Source organism: Amphiprion ocellaris, chromosome 17 (genome assembly GCF_022539595.1).
Source record: "Amphiprion ocellaris isolate individual 3 ecotype Okinawa chromosome 17, ASM2253959v1, whole genome shotgun sequence".
Classification (NCBI taxonomy): Eukaryota; Metazoa; Chordata; class Actinopteri; family Pomacentridae; genus Amphiprion; species Amphiprion ocellaris.
Genome location: NC_072782.1, coordinates 17,386,311 through 17,412,584, shown reverse-complemented (window position 1 = coordinate 17,412,584; position 26,274 = coordinate 17,386,311). Strand labels below are relative to the sequence as shown.

The window sequence follows — 26,274 nt, the reverse complement described above, 5'->3', positions numbered from 1 at the left end:
TGCTTTTTGATAAAGATATTTTTAATTAATAGTTAACATTTAAATGAATGGTTTTTTCAGTCATTTTGCTAGTTATTTGTAATTTAATAAAGCAACAGGAAAAATCTGTAAAACAACAGTAAATCCCTGAAGAAATACAGTTTAAAATGGTTTTAAGAGTTAATTTTTCACAGTGTGGGTTTAATAATTTATGTGTGGCTCTGGTGTTCCCACTGTCTGCGATATACACTGAAATAAGGGAATTACTAATATTTGTAAAAGTTCAGCCTGCACTGAATAGACTACAGCTTTCTCTGACAGCTTCCAGTAACAACAACAACAACAACAACAGCCTGAGGGTCAAAGCTGCCTCCTTGAAGTCAAAGGTGAAAATTCACAATGTGACGGTTGTGCTGAGACGAAGGCTGAGGAAGATGATGATTCTGTTTACGTTCCTCTATCTGTGTGGAGGATCGGAGCATGACATCCATCCAGCACGGTTCTCCTTCTCACGCATACAGACACATAGTGAGAACACATCAGCATGACTGCTGCCATAAATGACATTACAACTAATGGATTGAACTATCTATAATCAATGTGTTTACATAAATAGATCAGAAGACTACTTGTGTGTGAAAGGAGTAAGTTGTGAGAAAGAATTATCCCCCAGCTACAGCTGCTTTACAGAGCAGCTTAGTGTCTTTCAGCACATTTTTGTTAGTTTCTTTTTCCTCCTGCAACTTCACAGTTTTGGTTTTCACTCTGTGAGCGTACATGCTAACAACAACAATGCGAACATTTTGATGCTGAGCAGGTATATTTCTTCTTCTTCGTCTTCTTTTTTGAAAAACACATTTACCGCTTAGCCTAACATGCTAGTGTGTCAACATCTTGTTTATTAGCACTTAAGGTAAAATATAGCTGCTACTGTTGGGAATGTCATAACATGTGTCATTTTATAGAATTTTCTATGTTAATTGGACCATTTTTGAAATATCTTTTTGAAATACATTCACATATCAATAAATATGTAAAAATATACTATGCATTTACACAGCAAATCAGAGTAAGGGAAATGCTTTTTTTTTTTTTTTTAAGAAAAATATATTTTTCAAACATAAAATATATATGTTGTAAAATATCTATCTATCTATCTATCTATCTATCTATCTATCTATCTATCTATCTATCTATCTATCTATCTATCTATCTATCTATCTATCTATCTATCTATCTATCTATCTATCTATCTATCTATCTATCTATCTATCTATCTATCTATCTGTTGGAATTTCACAAATACCGTCTTTTAACTTTTAATTAATAAATGAAACTATTTGTTTAAAACTCAATGCTGTAAATAAATGTAAAATTTTGATGCAATTCGTGGCAAATTTCTATCTAGTAATGTACTTTATCACATGGAAAATGAAGGCTAAAAAATATATTTTACTAATAGAAAATTGTGTTGTACTGTGACTGAAAGGGTTAATTTGCATTGTTTGTGCCCCAGCTGAAAGAGTATTAGCATTTTCTGTGCAGTTTGTTTTTATGACCGTGTGGAATGTTCCAATAAAATTGTGATCTTATGGTGGTACAAAAGTGAGAAGGTTATCAGTGTTATTACAGTTTCATAGGATGACATGAGTGTCTGTACCAAATTTCATAGAAATCCATAGAGTGGTTGTCAAAATATTTCACTCAAAATAAAATAAAAAAAAAAAAAAGCTAACTTCATGGTGGTGCTAGAGGAGAAGAGGGACCCCAAAACACAGCAGACTTTATACTCTGAAGATTACACCAACAGTAATTACATTCACACCAACAGTAAATACATTATCCTGAAGAAGGTTGCATGGGGCTGCAGCTCTACTCACACTGAGTGAGAGGCAGGAGACACCCTGGACATTCAACCAACCATCAGAGATGATATAAAGACAGAGACTACTATGCAGGCTCATGTCTAAAAACCCTTAGAAAAAACTAAAGAATTTCCCTCTGGGGGAATACGATAAAGTCAGTCTTAGTCTAAGGCCAAGTTAGAATCACTAATCAACCCACTGAGCATGTTTCTAGACTGTACGAGGAAGCTACAGCACACAGAGTTACTTAAGTGCTCCAATCCAAATAAGAAAGTTAATAATTGATGAGTTAAGAGGCTGATGTATGAGCTGTGGCTCTTAAATAATGAGATTAATGCTAAAATGTGACTTAATCCCAGTGGCTTTAAACATTCATAAACTGAGTTTGGCTGCCAGTTAGTCCCGTCCAACCAGGTTGTTTGTGCATGAGTGCTGTGGTTCCATTACATAAGTCCAGCCTCATTACTTAGTATTCCTCAGCGGTGGAGACCAAAAACAGGACAAAAAGGAGAGTAAATATTAGACTTGCACTACCGTTCAAACGTTTGGGGTCACCCAGACAATTTCATGTTTTCCATGAAAACTCACACTTTTGTTCTTGGGCTAGCAGAATTGCACAAGGCTTTTCTAATCATCAGTTAGCATTTCAACACTATTAGCTAACACAATGTAGCATTAGAACACAGGAGTGATGGTTGCTGGGTGCTATGTGGATATTCCATTAAAAATCAGCGGTTTCCAGCTAGAATAATCATTTATCACATTAACAATATCTAGACTGTATTTCTGATTCATTTAATGTTATCTTCACTGGGAAGAGAAGCATTTTTTCTGCATTTCTAAGTGACCCCAAACTTTTGAATGGTAGTGTGCATTCACGATGGGAACAGAAACACAACCCCAAATGAATGTTGGCTTATTTCTGCTGGATGTGTGAAGTCAGTTGAGGTTTTATTAGCAGCAGGTTAGTTGGTAAATAAATGGGCGATCTGCTAACATCAAGTGGGCAAATATTCAGTTGTCACAAAGTTAGAACAAGAGGAAAGGACAGTGTTAGCATGCGAACAGGCTCATATTGACAGTACTTACTAAGCTTAACTTGTTTACAATGTAAAAACTGTGCAACAGACTATGCACCCACATCCTGCTGCCATGAATTAGATTTGCTAAAGCAGTACTTAATTCTTTCAATCTGATGAAAAAATTGAATTAAAGAAAAATGAGTGAAAGAGGCAAAGTTCTGTTCTAACCTTAAAACATATGGTTGTTTCTCCAAACATTATACAATACAATTGAATCTCTGGCCCCAGTAATAGATGAGAGAGGTCTTTTGAAGCGTACCTTTGTGTATCTTTAAAACAATGACCTCTTAGTACCAGTGGTACTCGTGCCAAGTTCCAAAAGTCATCTGACAAAAGCAGAAGACAAATGGTGTGGGAGTTCCTGGCAAAATGAACTGGAAATATACTGTCAAGTGTCTTATTGTCGGGCCAGTTAACACTTCCACATTTGGAGATGAAGGTGTTGCTTGTGAGGCCGTGAAAAGGGTTAAAAGTGGAGCTGATGACTGAGGGAGAAAAGCCGAATAGCAAGAGGAGGTGTGAGTGAAAGGCTTGCTGACTGGTTTTGTCTGGTTGGAATCGGGCTGAATATTAACACGGCGGATTACGACTGACTGAGGAATGCTCGTCTTTGTTGAAACCTATGCTGTGATGTCATCAGTACTTCCCCTGGCACCACCTGGGCAAGGGCCACAGGAGGGGCCACAGGAGGGGCCTCGCTGTTAAAGGCAGCGACCGGCTGCTATAATGTGGCCTGATTAGTCACCTGACCGTGTTTTTCGACAGAAGACAGGCTTCAGTCAGCAGGGCCGTGAAGATTAGCTGCCTGGCGAACTGTGTAAACACACTGACAAATGTGCGTGTGTTCGTGTGTGAACCGCGCACAGGAATGTGTGTGGGTGTCGGTGTCTGTTCGCTGTTGTATATACTGTGTGATTTAGGAGAGAAAATGTGATGAATAAATAATAGATGCGTTTGGGTGAGAGACGTTGATTAAAAATAGAGGCAGGGAGCAGCGTTTGTGTGTGCGAGGACAGAAAGTGAGACTAGTGGTGAAAGAAATCCAAGACAGAGAGAGAGAAAGTATGCTGGAAAAAGACAGCGAGAGGGAATTAAAGAAGGACTCGTGGCAGAACCCACAGTGCTGATGTTAGCTGTCTGATCCACTGAGAGACAGTTGGCAGCAGACTGTCTACCAGCCGCAAATGTACAGTAATTCAAAGCATGCGACGCGACGCCGTTCCCTGCGAGCTGGGGCTGCAGTCACCCACCCACTCACTCTCTCACACACACACACACACACACACACACACACACACATACACACACACACACACACACACACACACACACACACACACACTGAACCCTGTAAAAGCAACAAATGCACTGAGCCCTCCATTCCACGTGATGCAATTATTCACAGTTCCATAGCAAATTTTGGCTGAATCTAATCTCATAACTAAATGGCGTGGGGCCTTTCACAAAAATCAGATATTCCAAACAACTGTGAGGAATTCAACATGACTGGTGTCACAGGCCTCTAAAGTTTATAAGAAAACGAGGGGAACAAAGTTAGTGCGCAATGATTACAGTACACTTACAGTCAGCAGAGCGCAAATAGGATTTATTGCATCAGTCGAATAGCGTTTGGCAGCAACATAACTGAGCTTCTGTTTGAGAATATTCAGCACAGAAATATTCTGTTCCTGCCATCTGCACCAAAGTTGGAAGGTTTCTTCTTGAAAATAAAGATCAAGTTGCCATTTAAGAGGAAATAAACAGATGCAGGATTAAGAAGCTGAGGACTGAAAGAGGAAACAACAAACAGCAGAAACGACTTAGTGAAAGAAAAACAAGATTCCAACTTTTGTAGGTTAGTTCTCATGAGCTTCACATGACTTGCATTTAGCCCTTCTCTCACCTCCCCCCCCCACTCTTCATTCCCTCCTTTCTCCCTCTGTGCTGAGCCCCCTCCTCCTCCTCCCTCACCCCTCCCCTCCTTTCCTCCGCCACTTCCCACCCCGGCCTCCCCCCCTCCCCCTCCCCCTCCCCCTCCCCTCTTCTCTGCGCAGCACATAGACTTCCTGTGTGTCCTGGCCTGAATGGTATGCGCATGGAGTGGGTGTCTGGGAGGCCTTTCATCCGGCATGGAAAGAAAAGAGAAATCAAGAGAGCGAGAGGGGGGTGAAAAAAAAGGAAAGTGAGAGAAGAGAGTCATCTTTAATCCGTTTGAGTCGGAGCAGTTGTCCAGAGGCGAGCGGGGTGGGGCGTATTAAAGGGGTGAGAGGGCTCTGCTGTGCCAGGGATGTGTGTGTCGCGTCTGGAGGGGAAGGAGAGAGGCCTGCTGGGAAACGCTGCAGCCGGCCTGCTCGCCTTCCTGGGACAGATGACATCCGGCTGGGACACGCTTTACACGGACGAGTGGCGATACTTAACTAGAATGGATAAAAATTAACCACAGTATTCATGCTGAGCTGCTGCTCTGGGAAAGGGCTAAGTTTAGTGTGGCGCATATTAAGCAGAAATTGCAGGGATAAAGTGACAATAGTGTTTAATAGAGCTGGAGTGGAATTAAAATCTTGCAAGTCTTAAAGAGTTTTCAGTGTCACAAAAGTGGCTCTCTTTCATCCTGCTAGATCGCCATGGTAACTTATGCTGCAAGCTGTCCTGCTCCAGAGGAAGTGTGTTCAGATGTCATCGGTATAAAACTTGCAAAGTAGTGCAATTACAGTAGAGAACACTGTATATGTCACATCGCCATGGGAGCCAACATGTACTCAGCTTGTGTTGCAGAAAATGCATAAATATGTTTTTATGTTTCGTCCGGACTTGGTTCCGAGTCCATTTTACACTCCTGGTATTGCAGCTAAAAGAACACAAATTAGAAAAACGATCAATCTTTTAGTATTTACACAGACAATATGCAATCAGTAGCGTTAATTCCCTTTGATTTAGCCAAAAACTGAAGCATTGCCATGTCTCCTCTACTGTGGGACAATGTCAGCCCTAAATGCTCTTGTTTAGTATCATGTTTAAATGCATGAAGTCTAAAGTTTCAGGGCCCTAATGTGCAGCTGTCACATTAGAAAAAGCGGCTGAACTGAGAGTCTGCTAACTTACACGTTTAACAGTTTTCTACCAGCTTCCTTTTCTTTTTACTGTAATGCATTTTTACATTCTTCATAGATCTCCATTACAACAACCTGTTTCTCTTAAATGAAGTTGGCGATGTGCCATCTGTGTATTCTGCACATAAAAAAAGCCAAATGATGCATCAAACACCCATTTTAATGAAGCTCACTCAGTCTGAGAAAGAAAATCTGGTCAGCGAGGACGGATGATAACCACCATCATGATACCTGTTATCTCTGATTGGAGTTTTAAGTTTTTCTGCATTAGCTGACACAAAGAAAGTCTGGCAGACTTGCTTCATAGTTCACCCATCTGGTCAACATTTTTATTTGGACTAAGCACATTCCTCTCAGCTGGACTTTGTGCTTAGCATTAATTAGTGAATGTTGCCAGATTGGCAAACTAAACCAAGATCCTAAGCAAAGAAACATTTTCCCTGGTGAATCCCGGCAAGTTGCTGTTTGTTGTTGTTGTGAAAGTTAATGTCTTGATGTTTGCATTTAGATATGCTGTGCTTCACTGTACATTCACATTTACCCTTAGATCCATGAGTGACTGGACCCTACACGCTTCCATAAGTGGGTCAAGAACGACTCGTATAAGAATCGATGTGTTTTTATGTCATTTTGGTTAAGAATAATCATTTCTATTATTGTTTGTATTCCATTTTTGTCCACACAAGAATGATTTCGTGTTTGAAATATGTTTATTTTTCACTTTATAACAGATTTTGAACATTTTGATAATTGAAAAAGAAGAAGAAAGAGTTTTGCTGAGTCCTACTTGAAAGAAACCACAAATACTCTGAGAGGAAATACAGATGTAACCATAGATAAGCAATGAATAGTATTCTTTCACTGCGTGTTTCTTCCAGCACATAAAATTATATACAGTTTCAAAACTGTGCGTCATACAGCTGAACTGGAAAGAGAATCCTGTAGGTCCTGGAGCCTTGTGGCTCTGGGCTGCTCCAGCGTTGTCAGACTGGGTGTAGTTGGCTGCTGAGTGCCAGTCTGACTACCAGCACTGTGGAGGAGCTATATGCAAGTCTGAGAGGCTGCATCATGACATGGAAACAACCTACACTTGTGTGTGTGTGTGTGTGTGTGTGTGTGTGTGTGTGTGTGCGTGTGCGTGTGCGTGTGCGTGTGCGTGTGTGTGTGTGTGTGTATGTGTGTGTGTGCGTGTGTGTGTGCACATGCCCACACGGAGAATGTCAAGGCATGCCCAGACAAGACAACCTTTTATAAGAAGACAGCGTACAGCGCCATCTGCTGTTTGGATTAGATTGTGTTTGACTGTTACTACCACGAGTTTCATTAAATTCTTCTTTTATCATCTACAATTACATATAAATGTTTAATTACATCACAGAAATATGCAGGTGCATTATTGTTAACCATAAATGCAGATAAATTTATGTACAACAGGCATGCAAAGTTGTTACTTTGGTTTTAGTTCTCGTCATTAAGGTGACACAGAACTAAAAAAATAACAGATCACACTGAGCTCAGTGTCCCTTCTCAGTTCTGCTGTGATCTCAGTGTCTAAGCTGACAGCTCATTACCTGCTGCTTTTGTTAAAATACTAATACATTTGCTTATAATACTTTTACAGCAGAGCGAGCAGTAAGTGTGCTGCAAATTAATTCTCTAAAACTCTAAGTACTGTACAATGAAGTGAAAATTACTATGTGATTTATTAGTAGGTCTTCATGTAGTTATTATTTTAAGAAACAAGTCATTTGTAATGAGCAAAGCAAGGCTGCAGTTTCACAGTAAGAAACACAATTTATTTGCTCCCAGATGATTTAGATAAAAAATAACTTTACATAATAAGTCTTTTATATTGAACAACTGTTGTATTTTTCCACACACAGAAGGTGGAGTTATAAAGGTTCACACAGTTTTATATTTACAATATAAATGCTATGGGTGCATGAGACAGAAATTCATTAGCTTATGTTTTCCAGTACATAAATTCTTTGACTCATACTTTTTTGTGTTAGATTATTACACTAAACTATTGTAAATTATTGTGTTGGCTGCAGTATTTAAATGGTCTGTTCTTTTATAGCACCTTTTAAGCTTAGCTTGGTTCTACAAGGTGGTTTCCAATGTGTTTCTCATTCACACAAACGCTCAGGTGACAGATCTGCTATGCAAATCTAGCACTGGGAGCAACTTCAGTGGAGTTCCGTGTTCAATAAATATTTAACTGATTATCAGAAAATGCATAAACATGTTGCATGTTGCTCCTGATTTGCTCCAAATTTAGCTTTACTCTGCTGGCACTGCAGTTAATAGATTAGAAAATGAATTAGTTTATTGGTATTTTTCAGAGAATATTCAATCAGTAAAAGTAATTTCACTTGGATTTGGCCAAAATCTAAAGTGCTTTCAGTGTCTTCACCATAACAGGACAGTGTCAGACCTGAATTCAGTTCTTCAATATCATGTTTAAATGAATACATTTTAAATTGACAGAGCTCTAATATGCAGCTGCCACGTTATTAAAAAGTGTCTGCACTGAAAGTGGATAAACAGGTTTCTACCCACATTCCTTTCTTGAATCATGTACATTAATTAAGCCACACGATTGGTCCATTTAGAGCTCCAGCTGGTTAATAAAGAAATTTATGATCACCATTGTGATGTCCATTATCAGAGAGGGGGAGTTCTAAGTTTTGTCGAGCCGACCAACACAAAGAAAGCCACGACAAACTTCATACTACAGTCCTCTGAAAAATATCAGCAAGTTATTGTAATTTTGCATGTTAGTATCTTAATGTTGGCATTTAGCACATAGCATTGTTGTGCCTAATTGACTATAATCTTCACATAGGACATTTATGAAGTCACTGCTGTGATAAGTTACAGATGAAAATTAGATTTAGTTTAGATTCAGTTTCCTCAAAAGAGCAGAGTCAGAACCAAATCTGGTTCCAGACATTTTGGAAGGAAACTAAGAATTAAGGAAACTAAGATGTGAACCCAGATAAACAATGGATACTGTTCTCTTACTGTATGTTTATTTAAACACATAACAGCATATACAGCTTCAAATTTTCAAATCTTTGAAAAAAAAGAAAAAAAAGAATTGTGCCAATGAGGGAGCATCATCTGTGATAAACCTCCCTTTTCTTAACATTAACATTCATAGAGCACATAACCCAAATGTTTAACACAGAAAATGCATTGAAATGCAGCAAATCAAACATACACAGATGTCAGTAAATTATACACACACAAATGTAATCTTTTGAAGGATAAATATTGAACATCTCCAGCAGTTTGATAACAGATTGATATGAGATTTAGATTTAAAAGGCAGTAGTAGAAGTAGAAACAACAACCGAAACAACAAAGCATTAAAATTCTGAATGAATCTTTCACCACATTTGATGAACTAATACAATGTTCCTTAAGTTAGCACTGTTCTCTATTTTTTTTTCCTCCAAAGCAATGCAGAGCTTAAGATAGTAGGCTGGGAAAACAGAACACATTACATCACACTCTGAATAAGCTGACATAGTAGCACTACTGTAGGCTGGATTTTCCAAGGACACATAATACAGCTTTTTAAAATGTACACACAACTTTCTTTCACACCCTCACACACACACACTCTCTGAGTCATTGAGTTTATGTAAAGGACACTGACAAACACACCGAGCATCCTCAGGTGACAGATGGTCAACTCGTCTTTAGTCAGCTCATTGTCGCTGTAAGTTCCTGGCATCAGAGATAACAGCTTTAAATGCTTCTCAGGAAAACACCTCTGCAGAGTATATAAGGTGGACACTGCATGGCAATGAACAGTACAGCTTGCATATAACATACTGGCTTCTTTGATATGCTATATAATAAAAAAAACATTCTGCTCAAAATGTTTCTGGTGACACTAAACCCACATGAAGAGGCACAGTTAGTTAGAAAATTGATTTCTGTGACGACAACACAAATAACTATAAAGCTTATCAGTTTTCTTTTTAACTCTGTATGTGTGTGTGCATGTGTAAGTGTAGGAGAGAGAAATGCTGGCTCAAAACAGCAAAAAAAAAAAAAAATCTGTATTTGAATAAAGTGTGATGTTCAGTAAAAGTAAGAAAACTTCGGAGTTCAGTTAAGATATTGAGTGAAACACCGCTGGAACATAACACTGAGTTTTGGGAGTAAAATTTGGCAGCGTTGCACCTGGTTGTCCAAGCCATGAGCCAAAAAGTCAGACAAGTTTCAAGGCTTTCTGCCAAAAAGAAAACAACTTGCAGAAACAAAATTCTTATGTCAAAAGTAATCTTCAACCCTTGCAGTTTCCATAAAATCATTATGAAGTGGCCTAAATCTGAATCACTGTTTGTTATAGATCTGCATAGCACAAGGAGCGGCTGCTTTACTGACAGGAAATCACTGAAAATTGAGGAATGCAGTAAATTACTGATCGTACTCTCATATGCAGAGAGGATGACAAAACCTGTATGAAGTGCTTTCCACTTTGATGTGGAAAAAACGTCCACTGGCAGGTGTTCTGTGGGATGCATTTTTACACGTCAACATTTCCATCACAGGCCTGGTCTTTAAGTGCAACTGGTAATTTGGTTGCTCAGTAGACCATCAGCTTTCATCCATTTACTGCAGCATCCTCATTAGGACACTCAGTGGGAAAGTTGTCAGGAGAAATTCACCAGTTTCAACCATTTTTTTCCTACTTTCAGTCTTTCTTAGTTGTTGGTGGCATTTTGGTATTTATCTGTAACATGTCTGGTGACTTCAGGAAAAGTCCCATCTTTGGCTTTATTTCTCAATAATCCACACATATACACAATATTAATGTTCTTTATGCAGTTCCAAGCTGTAAATTTATTTATTTTTTGTACTTCTGTACTTGCCCCCAAGACGTCTCTGTTCACAGCTTCAGTGGAGTGTTGTATCCTATTTCTGGAGCTCCAAAGAGACCCGATTGATTCCATCCCAAGCTCAGATACATCTCTAAATACAATAAAAAGTTTCCGAAACATCTGAGGTTAGCAGAAATGATTTAGCACACGGGGGCTTGTAGAGGATGCTGGACATATTCTGTGCTTGGGCAGAACGGACCGAGCCATTTTCAAAGAGTCAGCTCAGGGAATGATGATGCATCAGTGGGATATGTTGTGGGTAATAGCTCAAGAAACTGGAGAAATCCTTTGAGTCAGATTCTTCTTTCCTCTTTTGAGAAAACTACAGAAATAATCTTTCTTTTCTTTCCAAGTGAAACAAAGTTTGGCACCATTAGTCAACACTGCAGCTATGCTGGAGGCCTCCTGCACCAGACCTCCAGTTGGTGAGACTGTATCCCCAGGTGATGCTGTGAGAGACTTTCATCCAGAGGTTCATCCTGCTAAAAGTTAGCTGGAAATTATTGTCCACGTCTTACTGGAAAGTAGCTGTTGATCTCACTTAGAAGGTGCAAATATGGGAATAATGAGGTTACTGTTGGAGAAAAAAGTGTAGTGGTGATAGCATCAAGCAGTTTCATTTAACTTTGACAAATCACTAACATTACATTTGTTTAGTGGTCAAATCTCTTAAAATTCCACCGTTGTACTTCTGAAACTCACTATATGCCACTTGAAATGAAAAAGTATTAGTTTCAGTGCTTATTGTAGCACTCAGAGTTGAGAAAAAGTTTTTTTTAGACAATCAAATGCTACTTTAAGTTGATAAGTGTATGCTGGTTAGTAGCATCACTGCCAATGGTCACTGAGCAGCAGTACTGATGATAGATATTAGCATCAAGAGGTTATGTTAGATTATTTTTGGTCTTGCCTTCAGCTAGCATGGTGAAAAGAATGATGTTTGGCAACTGGATCAAATCATTTCGTAAGGGCTTTGCTTTTCTGCTACAAGATGACTTCAAAGGATCAAAAAAAATAATGATGAAATGATGATAAAATAAACTAATTTAGGAAGTAAATGGCAAATTTATAGCTAGATGTGCCCCTCACAAGTACTCAATGTACTTTCAGCTATATTAGTTTAGATCCTGTGATCCCAAAGCTGTTCTCTGTTTAACTCAGCATGTGACAACAGAGAAAGGCCTCCATGTGAGACACTTTCCTCCAGAAGTAAGTGCAGTCCAAGCATTGACTGCTTGAAACAGCACTTTTTTAATCAATAGAGGAAACGCTGTCCCTCTTCATACTGCACATACTGTGGTGTTTCTGACAGACTACAGGCAGGTTTGATTAACTGGCAGTCAAAGCTCTCTGTGGGTGGATATCTCAGTGTTTCCAGGAATGCACAAATCAACATGAAGGCAGCACGAAGACACTTGAATTTGAATCCTTCTTTGCCAGCTTAACAATGATAGCTGGGAATCTGAATTAATCAAAAGAAATGTTTGACGTTTTGGGAAATTGGATTATCTGCTTTCCTGCAAATCTTAAGTCTTAGATGAGGAGACGACTCTCATGACTGCCTGGTAAATACAAGGCTACAGCCAGCAGTTGGTTAGCTTAGCTTAGCATGAAGATTGGAGAAAGAGACAGTGCCTGGTAAGAAATAGTTGTGTGCCTCACTCCCTTGTAAAATTGAAGTTTCATGTGTTTATTACTGAACTTTAAAAGTGCTGGTGGGCAACTTTGAAAACTTTCCGTGGCAGGGCAGGCATAAGCCTAATCAGGCTTTCTGCTTTTACAGTGGTAGAGTCTGACAGCTTCAACCACAATGTTAACTCTGAGTACACCAAAACAACAACTAAAAGTAGTCACTAGACGTAACAGTGAGTTTGTTCTATTAGCCTTCATGGTGAATTTTACATTGAAGATCGCGACTTTTGAGTAAAGGAGACTTGATGAGGATATCGAGACAACAGAAAAATGCTGCTTGGTGTCCTCTCTGACTTTAACCAGTCAATGTTGAGACCGACACAGTGTTGATTTATGTCTTGTGTTTTTTCTCCTTAAAAACAGCCCTGATAAAGCTTCTACGTGGCGGTTCTTGCAGTTAGAACAAAGACTCACACCTCCCTGAAATTACCCTTTGTTCCCTTTTGTTGGAACCAGGTGGGTTCTTTCCCTGTTTTCTGTCTTTATGCTAAGCTAGCTTGCTGCTGGCTGTTGCTCCGTGTAAAATAAAAGCATCTGTCTATTTATGTAACTCGTGGCAAGAAAGCAAATCATTTAATTTGCAAAAAATATGCATAAAAGTGCTTCTAAGTGAGAACAGCAGCATTGTTTCACCTGGCCTCTGTGACTCTAAGATGTTAGAACATTTTTTTGTAGACAAACTCTGCTGAGAGGATTCTTTTAGAGTTTAACTGCATTGAGAGGTTGGGACATTTATAAATGTTTGACAGCTTTTAGAGTGGGCTTCTTATTCAAGCCACTTGAACAAGTTAAAACAAAGAGACTGCAATGCGTGATGATAAAAGCTTCTTTGACATATGTCTTCTAGGTCTTAAACATCTTTAGATGTGATTACTACTCTCAGTCAAGTTGAGGTTTTCTTTTAGTGCAGTTCAAACTGCTACATAATCCAACATCAGCGTGGTAAATTAGCAATGATCTGCCATCCAAACTCAAACAGAGCGTATGTAGTTCTTTTTGAAAACTGGACGTTGTATGGGTCTCTGTTTCATGTCTTATCTGAATAGTGTTTGAAGATTTACCGATTTCTCCACTGTGCAGAGTGTGTGGGCTGTCTGGCCTTTCACAATTCGGTTCATTAAGCAGATGAAAAGAGAGCACCAACACAGAGTTAAACACAAAGTCACTTTATTAAGCTTGGGGGCAGGTGGAACATCTGAATGTGGGGATCTTTCCTGATCAGGATATCTTTTTCAAATGGATGCTGGCTCTGCCCAGGGAGAAAACACAGAGGAGAGGGAATGAAAGTGTCTCTAAATAACGACGTCCAGGTATTTGATGAGCCAGGCGATCTGAGAAAGGCAGCTCCAGTAAAGCCACACATCAAAAGTCATTCTTTTGATTAAAAAAAAAATCAAGAAAAAAAACAGAAGCCCCTGGAGGCCTTAAAAGTACACATCAATACACCAGTACCAGCTATTTGTGGCGTATGGAGCACTCTCACTGTCTGTTTGGTTTTGAAGTCACTTGTCACACAGTGAAACATTAATTTTCCTCCAAATTAACAAGAGTTTGCAAAGTAAGGGGATGCAGTTCACCTCTGGCTGCACAGATCAGCCGGGTAACTTATCCTCCTCTGCAGTCTTTGCTTTGACAAATTGTCCTGTTTGTGGGATTGAAACTGTTCTTATGTGTATGTGGGCGCCTCCTAAAATGACTGTTCATGTCTGTGTAAGTCACACCTTACACATCCTTATGTTATTTCATTTTTTTATAGCATCGTTAACTCCTTTTAAATACTAATCACTGTGGACACTCTTGTTTTTGATCCCATGGTATGGACACGATGCTCTGACAAAAATTAAGAGCCAGTATATATATATATGTTTTTTTTTTTTTTATCTAACTCCAGCTGAAACTTTAGAGACACGGTGCAGGAAAGAAAAAGAAGCATCTAGAAAATGAATGACAAAAAAATGACATCACACCAAACATTTTGACAGCCCGGCCGACTCTTTGAGGGCAAGTACCAGCAAATCCAATCCTGGAAGGTCACAACAGCAGCCTGACTGGCAGTCTGTTTGAAACACACTCCATCCTACAAGGAGAGTCTTCCTCACACAGACAGCTATAATCCGTGAATACAGGTTATCAAATCGGTCTTCACAAGTGTCAGAAGTTGACATTTCTCAATCAAAGGTGGTTGTGGGGCTTAGTCATATCCCTTTCCAATATTTGTTGGGGCCTCTCAATAACACAAACACTCATCTCTCTGTCATTCCTTCATTCCATTCTGTCTGTTCGGGCCATTTGGTTTAGCAGAGGTGTTCCTTTTGTAACAGTCCCAAACTCTCTGCTGTCCTCTCTGCATCTCCTCCTCCTCCTCCTCCTCCTCCTCCTCCTCACTAAAGGTTAGTTAGTAAACCACCTGATCATTAGTGTTCATGCAGTAAACGTTTATCATGGTTTGATCTGCCGTCGACTCTGTCCTACCCAAGTTTTGTGAATTCAGAGTCCCTCTCTTCTTTGCTGCAGGGAAGAGTGGCCGACCTCGGGGACTGAACCTTGCCGATCTCCTCAAGGGCACTGGCCAGAGAGTCCAGGTCCCCCGAGTCCTGGTGCTGGGCTTCCCACAAACTCAGAATCACTGATGATGGGCTCTCCTGACATGCAAAGTAGCACAGGTTCCTACAGGCCAGGGAAAATTGAATATTTTAATAAAAGAGCACATCAGATGGCAATGAGTAACAAAGAAGTGGTTCAGTAATGAAGTAATGGCTTTGCAGTCATTATGCTAGAGAGGTTAATGCAAAAACAATTTAAAGAGGGAATTATGTGATTTAGTATTGCACTTAAATACATTTCCATTCACAAGAGGCAAGATGAAAAAGACTAGTCAAAATCAAAGCAGCAGAAGATATTATATTCTGACTTCAGTCCTTGGAATGGAAATGTGGACTTTGTAATGGTGTTATCTCTTATTAGACCTTCTCTGCCTTTTCAGTGCCCATGTCTGTCAAGCTCTACACCACTAGCTTGGTGTGTAACACAGGATCTCTATTTAACCTCATAACAACTTTGAACGGCACGTTACCTTTTAAAAATCACCAAAATCACACCATTTATCGGACTGTAAAAACTCAAAGAGTAATCAGATTTAGAAGTACTCATCTGAGACATGCGGTTTCATCTGGAAAATTAACCAAATCTGACCTAAAACGGGATATTTCATCAAAATCATTTCATTCTATATGCCGCATTCTAAAATTAATCAATAACTAATTGTGCGCTCAAAATATATTCTGTTTAAAAGATAAAAGTTTGGTTTCCCCGACACAACCGTGAAGCCATTAGTGACTCAGCTGCAACCAACAGTCAATGACAAAAATTCTGAGACTTTTCAGTTCAACATGGGCTGAACTGCAGGCTGTGTAGGGAAACAAATGAAAAGTGTATGTTGTAAACTATCTTTAGTATGTAGAGTCACCATTTTTTCCCAGTTTTGGTGACACCTGGAGACATCTGGAAAAATGCTGTTTATGTCAACATTTTTAATAAAATAAATAATTGAAGAAACTTTTTTTTTGACAGTTTATGGCATTGTAACTGTCATACGGCAGAAAAGAAATTTTTGAGTTTCCTCTACTTCTAGCCATGGTTTTGCTGTTTCCATAGAGGCGCAGGACTTTATTTTGCAGTAAAAAATTAGCCCACAGTGAGTAAAAATGTGACGTAAAAAACGCCCAGAAACTGCTTGGATTTCAGAGGATTAAAACTAAGATTCAGGTTGAAACCAGCTGTTTTCCCTCGCTGAGCAGTGGATTCTTGTGATGTATAAACTGAACTTCATTTGTAGTATTTGTAAGTTGCCCCTTTAAGCCTTTCTCAGTTAATTTTTGAGTAGTTTCCTTTATTTTGTACTATAGATAGAGGATATTTTACCATGGATAAAACTAGGTTGCAGCTGAACTCTACCTCTGATATGCAAAACGCACCCTGCTGGAGCTCACAGCATGACCAACTCACACACAACTCTTGAAATGTGCTTTCAGACACTGTGTCATGCTGAACAAACAAATGCAGACTTTTGCCTTCTTTTCTCTGACTTTATCAAACAGCTGTAGCATCAAACATCAGCAGGATCGATACGATCTCCAAACTGAGAGACGGGCTGTGTGCGATTTACGTGCTTGGCACAGCAGGTGACTATTCTTTGACATGCTATTGTGACTGTACATTTCCTTATCAAGCTAACTGCTTTTCTACAAACAGCTGCTGCACAGACTCATAGTTTCAGCGAAATTATTAAGTTGAGCTCAGGATGAATCTGTTGATACATTTTTATTTTCAGAAAATATTGTTTCCTCTGGACAATTTTATCAAACGTATAAAGTGGATGGAACATTTTCAGTTTTGCTGCTTGAACTGAATTGTGGTATTACTGCGATGAACTGATGTAACCATTTGAGTGAATAAAACATGAAGCAACAGACAGTCAGCCTTTGGAAACAGAAATGTATTAATCTCAGCCTTTAAGTTACTGGAGATAGCTCAGCTGGGTCAAAAATACGTCTATTTTTATGTATGGCAGTAACGTCAGTGTTTAATGATAGTTATATAAAATGGTCTGCCTCAGCAGTATATTTGAATGTAGGCTTAAATACTGTATTTGTGTTTGTGTTTTACTTCACACTGCTTCAGGTTAACATTGAACATGTTGTTTCACATAAATAACCAAAAGTTACAGAGAGCATACGAATAAAACTGAACAAAACTGAGAATTCTCTGGTTTCTGTCAAGTGGAATCTGTCTGATAAGATTAAATTTGAAGATATCTGACTCTGAAATGCCACCAATACACAGGAGGTGAATAGAATAGAATTTGTAATACAACTTTAACAACTTTCAGAAAATTTGGAACTGTTGTTACTCAATAAAAGAACACAATGTGTACAATTTTAACTCAAACTACTTTATACCGAAGAAATCATCAGTATTTCAACTGCAGTCAATCCGATCCGTGAGCCCCGACTCCACTGGACAAAGGCTCATTGTTCTTACAAAACCCAATTCAAATGATATAGTAATTCCTGAATATTTAAGGCGTACTTTAAAGTTCAATCAACATCTTAAATGTATCTACGCTTTGGCATCAAGAAAAAAAAAAAATCCAGAGACTATGAATCTGCAAGTTAAACTGCTGTTTGTACTTCACAGCAAGTATGTGGGAGGCTTCAAGTTTCCACATCACACCTTCAAAGTAGGTGCGCTGTCACAAATTTAAGCTTGCATGTGCTGGTGTTAAACCCCAGATTCAGGGTGAGAGCAGAGACATGTTCCCCTCCAGCAGGTGAATGTGGAAACTCTGCTCATACATCATTCTGCACAGTGAAGGTCAAACTTCCAATGAAGTGACAATAAGCAAAACATGTTTTTGCGGCAGGAGGACTTTTTTAAAAAAGCACAATTATTTCAAGAATTCCAAAAATGATAACTGATTTATTAAATTTATTGTTTTAAAATAAAATCACTTGATCGGACAAATAAAAATCTGCAAACATCAATTAAATTGGTTTGTCCCCAAGGTTGAAAATACCAGCTGAACAGTAAAGCTTAGTTATAGTTTGTGCTCTGGTTTATTGAAAACAAATAAAATTTCATTTCCACTGATTTCCTTCCCCTGCTGTTGTAATAACACCGATCCAACAGAGTGCACTGTTTCTTTACAATGGGATTTCCTTTGTTGCCTTCTGTTCCCTTTCTAAGCCACTTTCCCTCCTCTGTATGATGATGTTCCCACACACTCAGAGAAATAATTACAAAAATCAGCTTAACGAAGTAGAGATATTTCCATTACATGCTTCTTGGTGTGTTCGGCTGGGATGAAAAAGCTCTGAAATCCTTTCCCATTTCTCAGTCACAGATGTTTGTTTTCAGACTCGGTCGGAGCGAAATTCCTTAATCACATAGTTTCCGTCATAGTTTCTTAGTTAACTTTTTCCTCTCATGTTCCTCCAATTGGAAAGGCAGAGAGTATACTCACATTCTGTGCTTTCTTCCTCAAGTGCTTGATTGAGCTAAATGCACAGATCTGAGAGTCTTCATGGTTATAAGCGTTTGAATACTGACTTCTCTTCTGAAGCACAAATACAAATCTCCCCATCACCAAACAACTAAAATCCTCCACAGCCTACGCAGAGGCTGACCTGGAACAACCTCCACAGAGGTTAGCAGAGGCTGGAGGAAGGAGCACATGCAGAGATGCTGCTAATGAGAAGTGCTAACATGAACACGTTTTCTTGCCACAGGCAGGCCCGTCAGCAGTCATAGACTTTCCTTCAGATTTCTGCAAAACACGGCATCGCTTCTCTCCAGTTACCGTGCTAAAGCTGCCCCTTACATCTCACTCGTCTGGCTCTCGCTCTCTGCGCATGTGATTTTTAGATCTATAATAGAATCAGCTACCGTAGGCTGGTTGGTGATGGCAGATCGTGGCTGACACGGTGCCTAAATTCCAGATTAAAAATAGCATTCAAAGTGGCAACAGTGTTTACATTATGGAGAAAACATACGGCATGTTTGCTCTGGAGTCATTATCACCTAAAACAAAGCACACCAGCTCACTGATTCAAAGATGACTCAGCAGTATGTAAATGGGAACTAAAGAATGAGAATGACATGTAGGTTTCAGAGTGTTATAACTCAGACCTGTCTATGTGGAGCTTCTGAGCCAAGAGCTGCCAGTCTTTCCCATTGGCGTTAGCGGTGTCAAAGGTGGCGCTGATCCGCTGACGGATGGACAGGGGGATTTTAAAGGCCCTTGACCCTGTCTGAGAGGTGATGGTACAGTCCGACTGGGTGAAAAAGGGAACCGGTCCCTTTTCATTCTAGCAGCAAGAAAAAAAAAACAGAAAGACAGGGGTGTCTTAGGGTGATCTTGATACTGCAGCTGAAATTCTCCCCACCTCAACATGAAGACAAGGACAAGGACTTATCAAGACAATTTGCAATCTATACATGAAAAGCTCCCTGAGAGGCTCATTAAGCAAGCTCTTAAATCAAATCAAGAGTTATTCAGTGTAATAAAAGAACCTATTAACAGGCCGCATGACTGCCCACACAGTGAGCACACTGTCGCCTTCTAGGAGTGCTGCTCACCTCCACCACAGACGTATAGACCTGGAGTATCTGCTCCTCGCCTGTGACCTGTCGGATGCTGATCTTGCAGGAGAGCTGAGACGAGGAGTGGCTGTATCGCTCCAAAGAGAAGGCACACTGCAGAGGACGCTGGTTACTGGCCCACACCTGAGAAAAGGAGAACTCCTGTCGGGCGAGGACACGCAGAGGGCGGACAGGATGAACATAATGATGAAAGGATTAGGACTAGGAGACAACACACTCATTTAATCCCTGCTGACATTTGTTATTTGAATCCTGCTTTGCCACCCACTTTGTTGTTTACATGATAAATTAAGACTGACTGAGTGGCCTCTTAAGCCAATCAATGTGGTTACCTAATCAAGAAGTTTACCCACTTCAGAGCAGCAGGTGTAAGAGCCCTTGGGATGAAAATGGATCCTGTTAAGTATCTGTAAGAGCTCGATCTCTTTTACATTACATCCTACAGCATGAATAGTATTATATGCTGTAGTTAGCTTGAAAAATATTACAAATATAAGTTCACAACAGTAGCAGGAATAGTCACACAGTCCACAGCATTAACCCTCTAAACCCTCAAAACCAATAGAGGTATATTAAAAATTATTGAAAAAATTGAATTTCTACTTTCTGATGGTCCTTGAACTACTCATCTGTGATGTGCTATTCCATTCGTACCCAAATCTAAGTGTAAAAATGTCAGATTTTAACAAAATCACTTCATTCTACATGCTTCATTTAAAAATGCTAAAAAATAAACTCTTTGCTCTTACCAGATTTTGTATAAAACTAACAGTTTTGTGCTCCTTGGCTCCTTGTGTAAGCATGACTGGCTCATGTAACAAAAATTCAGGGACTATTTGGCTGAACTGAGCTGAACTGCAGGCTGTGTTTACACAGGGAATCTGGTGACTGACTTGGCTGATCTAAGTTGTCACTGATAAAAGCTTTGCTTTCACTGGGAGTGTTTTGGGGGTCATTGTCTTGTTGCAGGATAAAGGTTTGGCCAATGAGATTTGAGAAAGTGCTTTGCACATAACCAAACCAACAAAGTTTATCTGTTCTCTCAGGAATTCATCCTGCTGCTGCCATCTTGTGTAGAATCAGTAAAGATGAGTGGGACAGTTAGACAATGAGCCATAAATGCCCATATAGCAAGTTATTTTAACATTTCATAGCTAATTGTTTACAGAGAGCCAGTAGGAGACAAATATGTAAAAAATGTAAAAAGTAAGTAGTAAAATGTCTATAGTAATGCAGAGTTACATTTTTTTTTCAAGTATTGGTTACACCTGTGGTCATAGAAGACATATTTGTGTTCTCTCCAATTCTAGCCATGGTTGTTTCCATAGAGATGCAGGATTTTATATTGCAGCGAAAAACGAGTCTTACAGTAAATAAAAATGTGACAGGAGCAGAAAAATGCCAGAAACTGCTTAGATTTCAGGAGGTTAAACTCAGTATTTTATAGTCATATTTACCAGTTTGTTGTCTTGTTATCTTTCATTTTACATTTTTAATACACCTTCTATGAAGCTTATAAATACCAGTGTGTTAGATCAGGAACTGTAATGTGATTATGAAATTAGGGCAGAGATGCCTCAATTTACCCACTTTGCACAACATTTCCCACGAATGTTTTCTGTGAAAAACCAAAAGTAACAGCGCCTTGGAGTGAATGCAATCTAAAAGGCCTCTTTCAACTTCCATTAGTAACTACTGTGTGACCCAGACAGCAGTGCAGTGAGAACAGGTCAAACACACTGTTTTACAGATGAATCATCCTCTCTTCAGATCCATCAGACAGGAGGACAGCTACTTATAAAAGCCTCCTTTAGGTGAGAGTAGCGTCTGAATGAAAGCCTATAGTCATGTTCCCTGTAGGATTCTCACATACGGTTTCTTTCCTCTCTAAGAAATCCTTGTTGGTATTCTGGAGGCATTATGGCGGGCTAATTCCACTAATAGGATGCCACTGGTGGGATACACATCACAGGGTAGAGCAGAACATGCAGCATGTAGACCCCTAGGAAGATAACTATGATATGTGTGTGTGTATGCTTGCCTGGCAGTCATAATTAATTTTCTAAGGGTGTGTGTGTGTGAGGGTGAGATAGCTAGCCTTAGTGATCTCCTGCTGTGCCCTTGCTGCTGTCCTTTGACTTTGATGTGACCAAGTTAAAGAGAAAAAAAAAGCAGGGAGACTAATGGAGGAGTGATGGAAGCTGAGAAGATGAAGGCGCACAGCTTCTTTCCAGGTCCATGACTGTGACAGAGCGGGGCTCGATTTAAATCGAGATGCACATACAGTAAACACGCTTGCTGCGTTAAATTCCTTTACCCAAGATGTCAGAAACTCACAGAAACCGCCTACCTGGCAGGTGGTGAAAGGCTTGATGCTCCAGAGTAACTGTGGGACGTCCTGGATGGACACCTGGAGGCTGAAAGTGTTCCCCCGAAACAGCATAATTTTAGGCTCCTCCAGCAGCCGTCCGCCCCTGCTGCGCTCGCCCACTGCCACCTCCTGATAAGGAAAGGAGTGGGTTGTGTATTCCGGAGGTGGGGCAGGGGTTAGAAAAGCACAGAGAAAAGGTCGATAGTTTATATGGTTGACAGACACAGTGTATCAAGAAAGGATTCAAGTATAGCATGCAGTTTTTCATGTGGAAGAAAATGTTTCAGTTGATTAATAATTCACAAGTTGAGACTAAATGTGTATCCTCGAAGACAAATCGGACTCATTAAAATGCATTTGTTAGGATGAATAGTGAAATTAATCAGGAAAGAATCAAAGAAATTGAAAACATCTGAAACAGTTAGTTGATTAATTAAACACCAAATGCTTTCAGCTCCATAATCGTTTTCCTTAATACATATTTTTGTTTTTGATTATAAACTCTGGGACAAAACAATCTGCAGATGTAATGTCAAAAAGAGACAAAACACACACAAAAGTGATCACAAGAAGTTTTCAGTGATTGTTTTTCTTGGGCTGTTGGTCACCTTGTGCACTGTGAAAGCCTTGATTCTTATCGGCTAGATTCTTCTTGCACATTTGGTGAGACACGGCAACCATTTTTAGGTTTTCAAACTACAGCCACAGTGATGGGGTCCTAAAAAATCCACAATGCACCCACAAAACATAGACAAAATCTCACAATGATATAGACAAAAGCCATTATATACAGTGTCCTACACTATAAAAGTAAGTAGTGATATTGTGCAGTCCCCATTTTTTCAGATGTTAAAGCTGATAGATGAGTGTGAAGGAAAATCGAAGTGATAAAGTCTGGAAGACACAGCCCTTTGAGGCGATGACAGCATCAATATGATCCACTGACAGAAGTAAAAGTTTAGTATCTTCTTTGGAAATGTTTTTTCAGGCCTTCAAAGCAACTGCCTTCAGCTGATGTTTGTTACGGGGCTCTCTGTCTTCAGTCTCCTTTTCAGCTGCTAAAATGCTCAACAGGGTTTAAATCTGGTGACCGACTTGGCTGGTCTAAGTTGTCACTGATATAAGCTTTGCTTTCACAGGGAGTGTTCTGGGGTCGTTGTCTTGTTGCAGGAAAAAGGCTAAGCCAGTGAGACTTCAGGAAATGCTTTACACATAACCAGACAAACAAAATTTGTCTGTCCACACAGGAATTCATCCTGCAGCTGCCATCATCTATGGCCTCTGTAAAGATGAGTGGGACTGTTCCAGAAGCAGCCATAAATGCCCATATGGAAAACTGTTTCAACGTTTAATAGTACAACTATCTGGAATTCAGGTTACACTGTAAAAAGTGATAAGCTCAATAAGTTATCATCATTTCTTTCTATCATTTACTTCTAATTAACATAATGAGTTGTGAAATTTCAACTTAATTTAATGAGTTATTGGTGTGCCAACTCAAGGTTTTAAGTGAGTTCAGTGAAATGGAAATTTCAAAAAGTCAAGATAACTTAACAGTATGAGTTTTCAGTGTTAACCGCATCTCCAAACTGGTCATGACCGTGGTGTGACAGCAGTATTAATTTGTTTTTGAAAAAATAGTGCTTTTTCAAATTTCGTCTTGATGTGATAAGGGAGTAATAATTATGACATAATATTTTTAAAAACTTGAGCAGGCGCTCCACCTGATTGCAGATGCTTATTAACAGAAGAAGAGGTATGGTAGCTGGGCAGAATGAGAACGGTGAAAAGAGAAAGGGCAGATGACTACTGTTTGTTAGCAAGGTCAATCAGGTACGGTGTCATTTGGAAGAGGAACAGTGAGCCACGGAACAGGCGGGAAGCAGAGAGGAACGATAAAATAAGTGGCTGTATTGGTTCTGAAGAAATAAATTTATGTCTGGAACATTTCTAAACACACGATAGTCGAGTCTAACGTTAGGTACAGTCCTTGCGCTTAAGTGTAAAACTTCCCTGGCTTATCACGGGAGTGATTTGGTGATGTTAAGTCAGATAGGTTAGCTGTTAAAGGGCTAGCCACTTAGCGCAACCATTAACGTTATACACTCCTGCACAACCAGCGACCTGGCAGCTACCAGACTCACACTGAAGAACCAGCCGACGAACCCTCAGTTGGTTCGGACCACCAGTTTTCTCACGCTTTAATTGTTATAAAGATGGGACAAAGCACTGTCTTTATACTGGTTTAAACTGGTTCAAAGCTGCTAAAGGGCACGCACTGCTACGTTACACACTCCAGCACACCTAGTTGATATAACAACCTAGCTACCAGACTTGTAGAGGAATTTGAGGACGGATGTATCTACTAGCAATCACACGCTCATTCCCGCTTAAAGGTGGTATTAGATTGACATGACTTTCATGGTGTCAAAAGGAGATTTACGTTGTTTGCATTTGTCATGGTACAAGTGACATTTTATGTTTATCTGCATATATATATCTTAAAGTATTCCAGATATTGCCATTATGAGTAATCGAAGTTACAGTCAGAATAATAATTGCAGATATTTCAAATGGCATTATGACCGAATTGTTATGCTGCTCATTCGAGGGTTCCTATTAGATACTAGTCCAACAAAACACATGGACGGTGTTAGCAGAAGCGGTGGCGGTTGGGCTGGTGGATAAGACCAGTAGTAAATGTTGGAACAAAAGGAAGAGCGTATCGGCAAGGAGTTTGTACAGAACATGAGCTGTGTTCATTAGAGACTTGCGGTTGAATAAAGTAGAAGGATCCTCTGACATGGCAGTAAAAGCATTTGTCATATACGGTTGTTATTGCAGTGCCACAGTAAGTTACTAAGCAAGCTACCTCTGCCCTCTACTTGCCATAGCTTCTGACATCGTTATAGATATCAGTATTTTCACCGAGTCAAAACTCTAATTCAAGATATCTGTAACTACATTTTTAATCGGCAGAATTCCAGTTCAAAATCTACAAAATAGTTTTGACCACTTCAAAGTAAATTTTAAATATATAAAGGGGATAATGTGAACATCTTGAATTGAGAGGAATTAGTAATATTTTGAACTGGAATTATGACTAATCAGGATTAAATGGTAGAGATTTGAAAGTGGAATTAAAACCTCTCATAAATCAGCTGCAGACATCCGCAGTGTGAATTGTGGATATCTGCACATGAACTGAACATATCTGTAATAAGAAATTCCATATATGGTTATAGTAAAAGTGACATCATTTGTCCTCAGAAGAAGGACATTATCTGTAGTGTCCTTTTGACTGGGGAGAATTGAATTATGAATATCTGCAATACATGTCCTCCTCTATGTTTCACTGATGAGGGAGATTATCTCATGCCTTTCTTCACACTTTGGTCTTTCCATCACATTGTTAAGGGTTATTTTTGGTCTGAATCCTTGCGGCTGGCCTTTATATTTTTGCCATATTCTGTTGGCTTTGGATTCTTGCTGCTGATAAGAAGCATCCATCGTGCAGTATAGCCTCTATAATGCTGCTTTCAAAGTCCTCTACAAACTGCAGATTGTGACACTTTCATATCTGCACCCTCTAGACTGGTGCTGATGTCAGTGTCTGTTGTGTTGGGACTCTTCTTCACAGCTCTACGGATTTTTCTGTCATCAGCTGCAGTTTCTTTTTTCTGTTTCTGCGAGCAACCTGAAGTCCACCAGTGGTTTCATTTTTCTTAAGAACTTTCCACACTTGACATATCACAGGAATGGTTCTCCAGGATTTTTATTTTGTTTTCTCTTTTTACAGATGAGCTGGTTTTCTGTCATAGTCAGTTCTCTGGTGTTCACGTCAGTGTAAGCCTCCTGGCTTCAAATGCAATCTCAAAAGACAGACTGAAATGCAGGTTAGACACCCGCTTCCCTTTTATGTGTGAACAACTATGTAAAAGGAAACACCTGGGCAGTGAGTAACACCTGTCAGTCATTTATCAATTTTTGCACATCTGAGAAACAGGGACTAAAATGGCTCTTTGCCTAAAATTACAAAACAAACAACCTTAAACAAGATATAAACACAAGCCTGCACCTTTTTCCCTCATTGTTGTGTTTTGTCTCAAATTC

At 39.5% G+C, this 26,274-nt stretch overlaps 1 protein-coding gene across 1 annotated transcript in view; it reads right to left on the bottom strand.

Moving 5' to 3' along the window:
- Positions 1–9,051: 9,051 nt before the first annotated feature.
- The window catches only part of LOC111566186 (netrin receptor UNC5D), a 195,974-nt gene continuing 178,751 nt past the window's right edge, over positions 9,052–26,274 (bottom strand). The window contains exons 15-18 of the mRNA XM_023266654.3: positions 22,141–22,290; positions 19,767–19,931; positions 19,317–19,495; positions 9,052–15,296 (exon numbers count right to left, since the gene is read on the bottom strand). Of these exons, the coding sequence (XP_023122422.2) occupies positions 15,098–15,296; positions 19,317–19,495; positions 19,767–19,931; positions 22,141–22,290 (693 nt within the window). The 3' untranslated portion in view covers positions 9,052–15,097. The remainder of the gene's footprint in view (positions 15,297–19,316; positions 19,496–19,766; positions 19,932–22,140; positions 22,291–26,274) is intronic.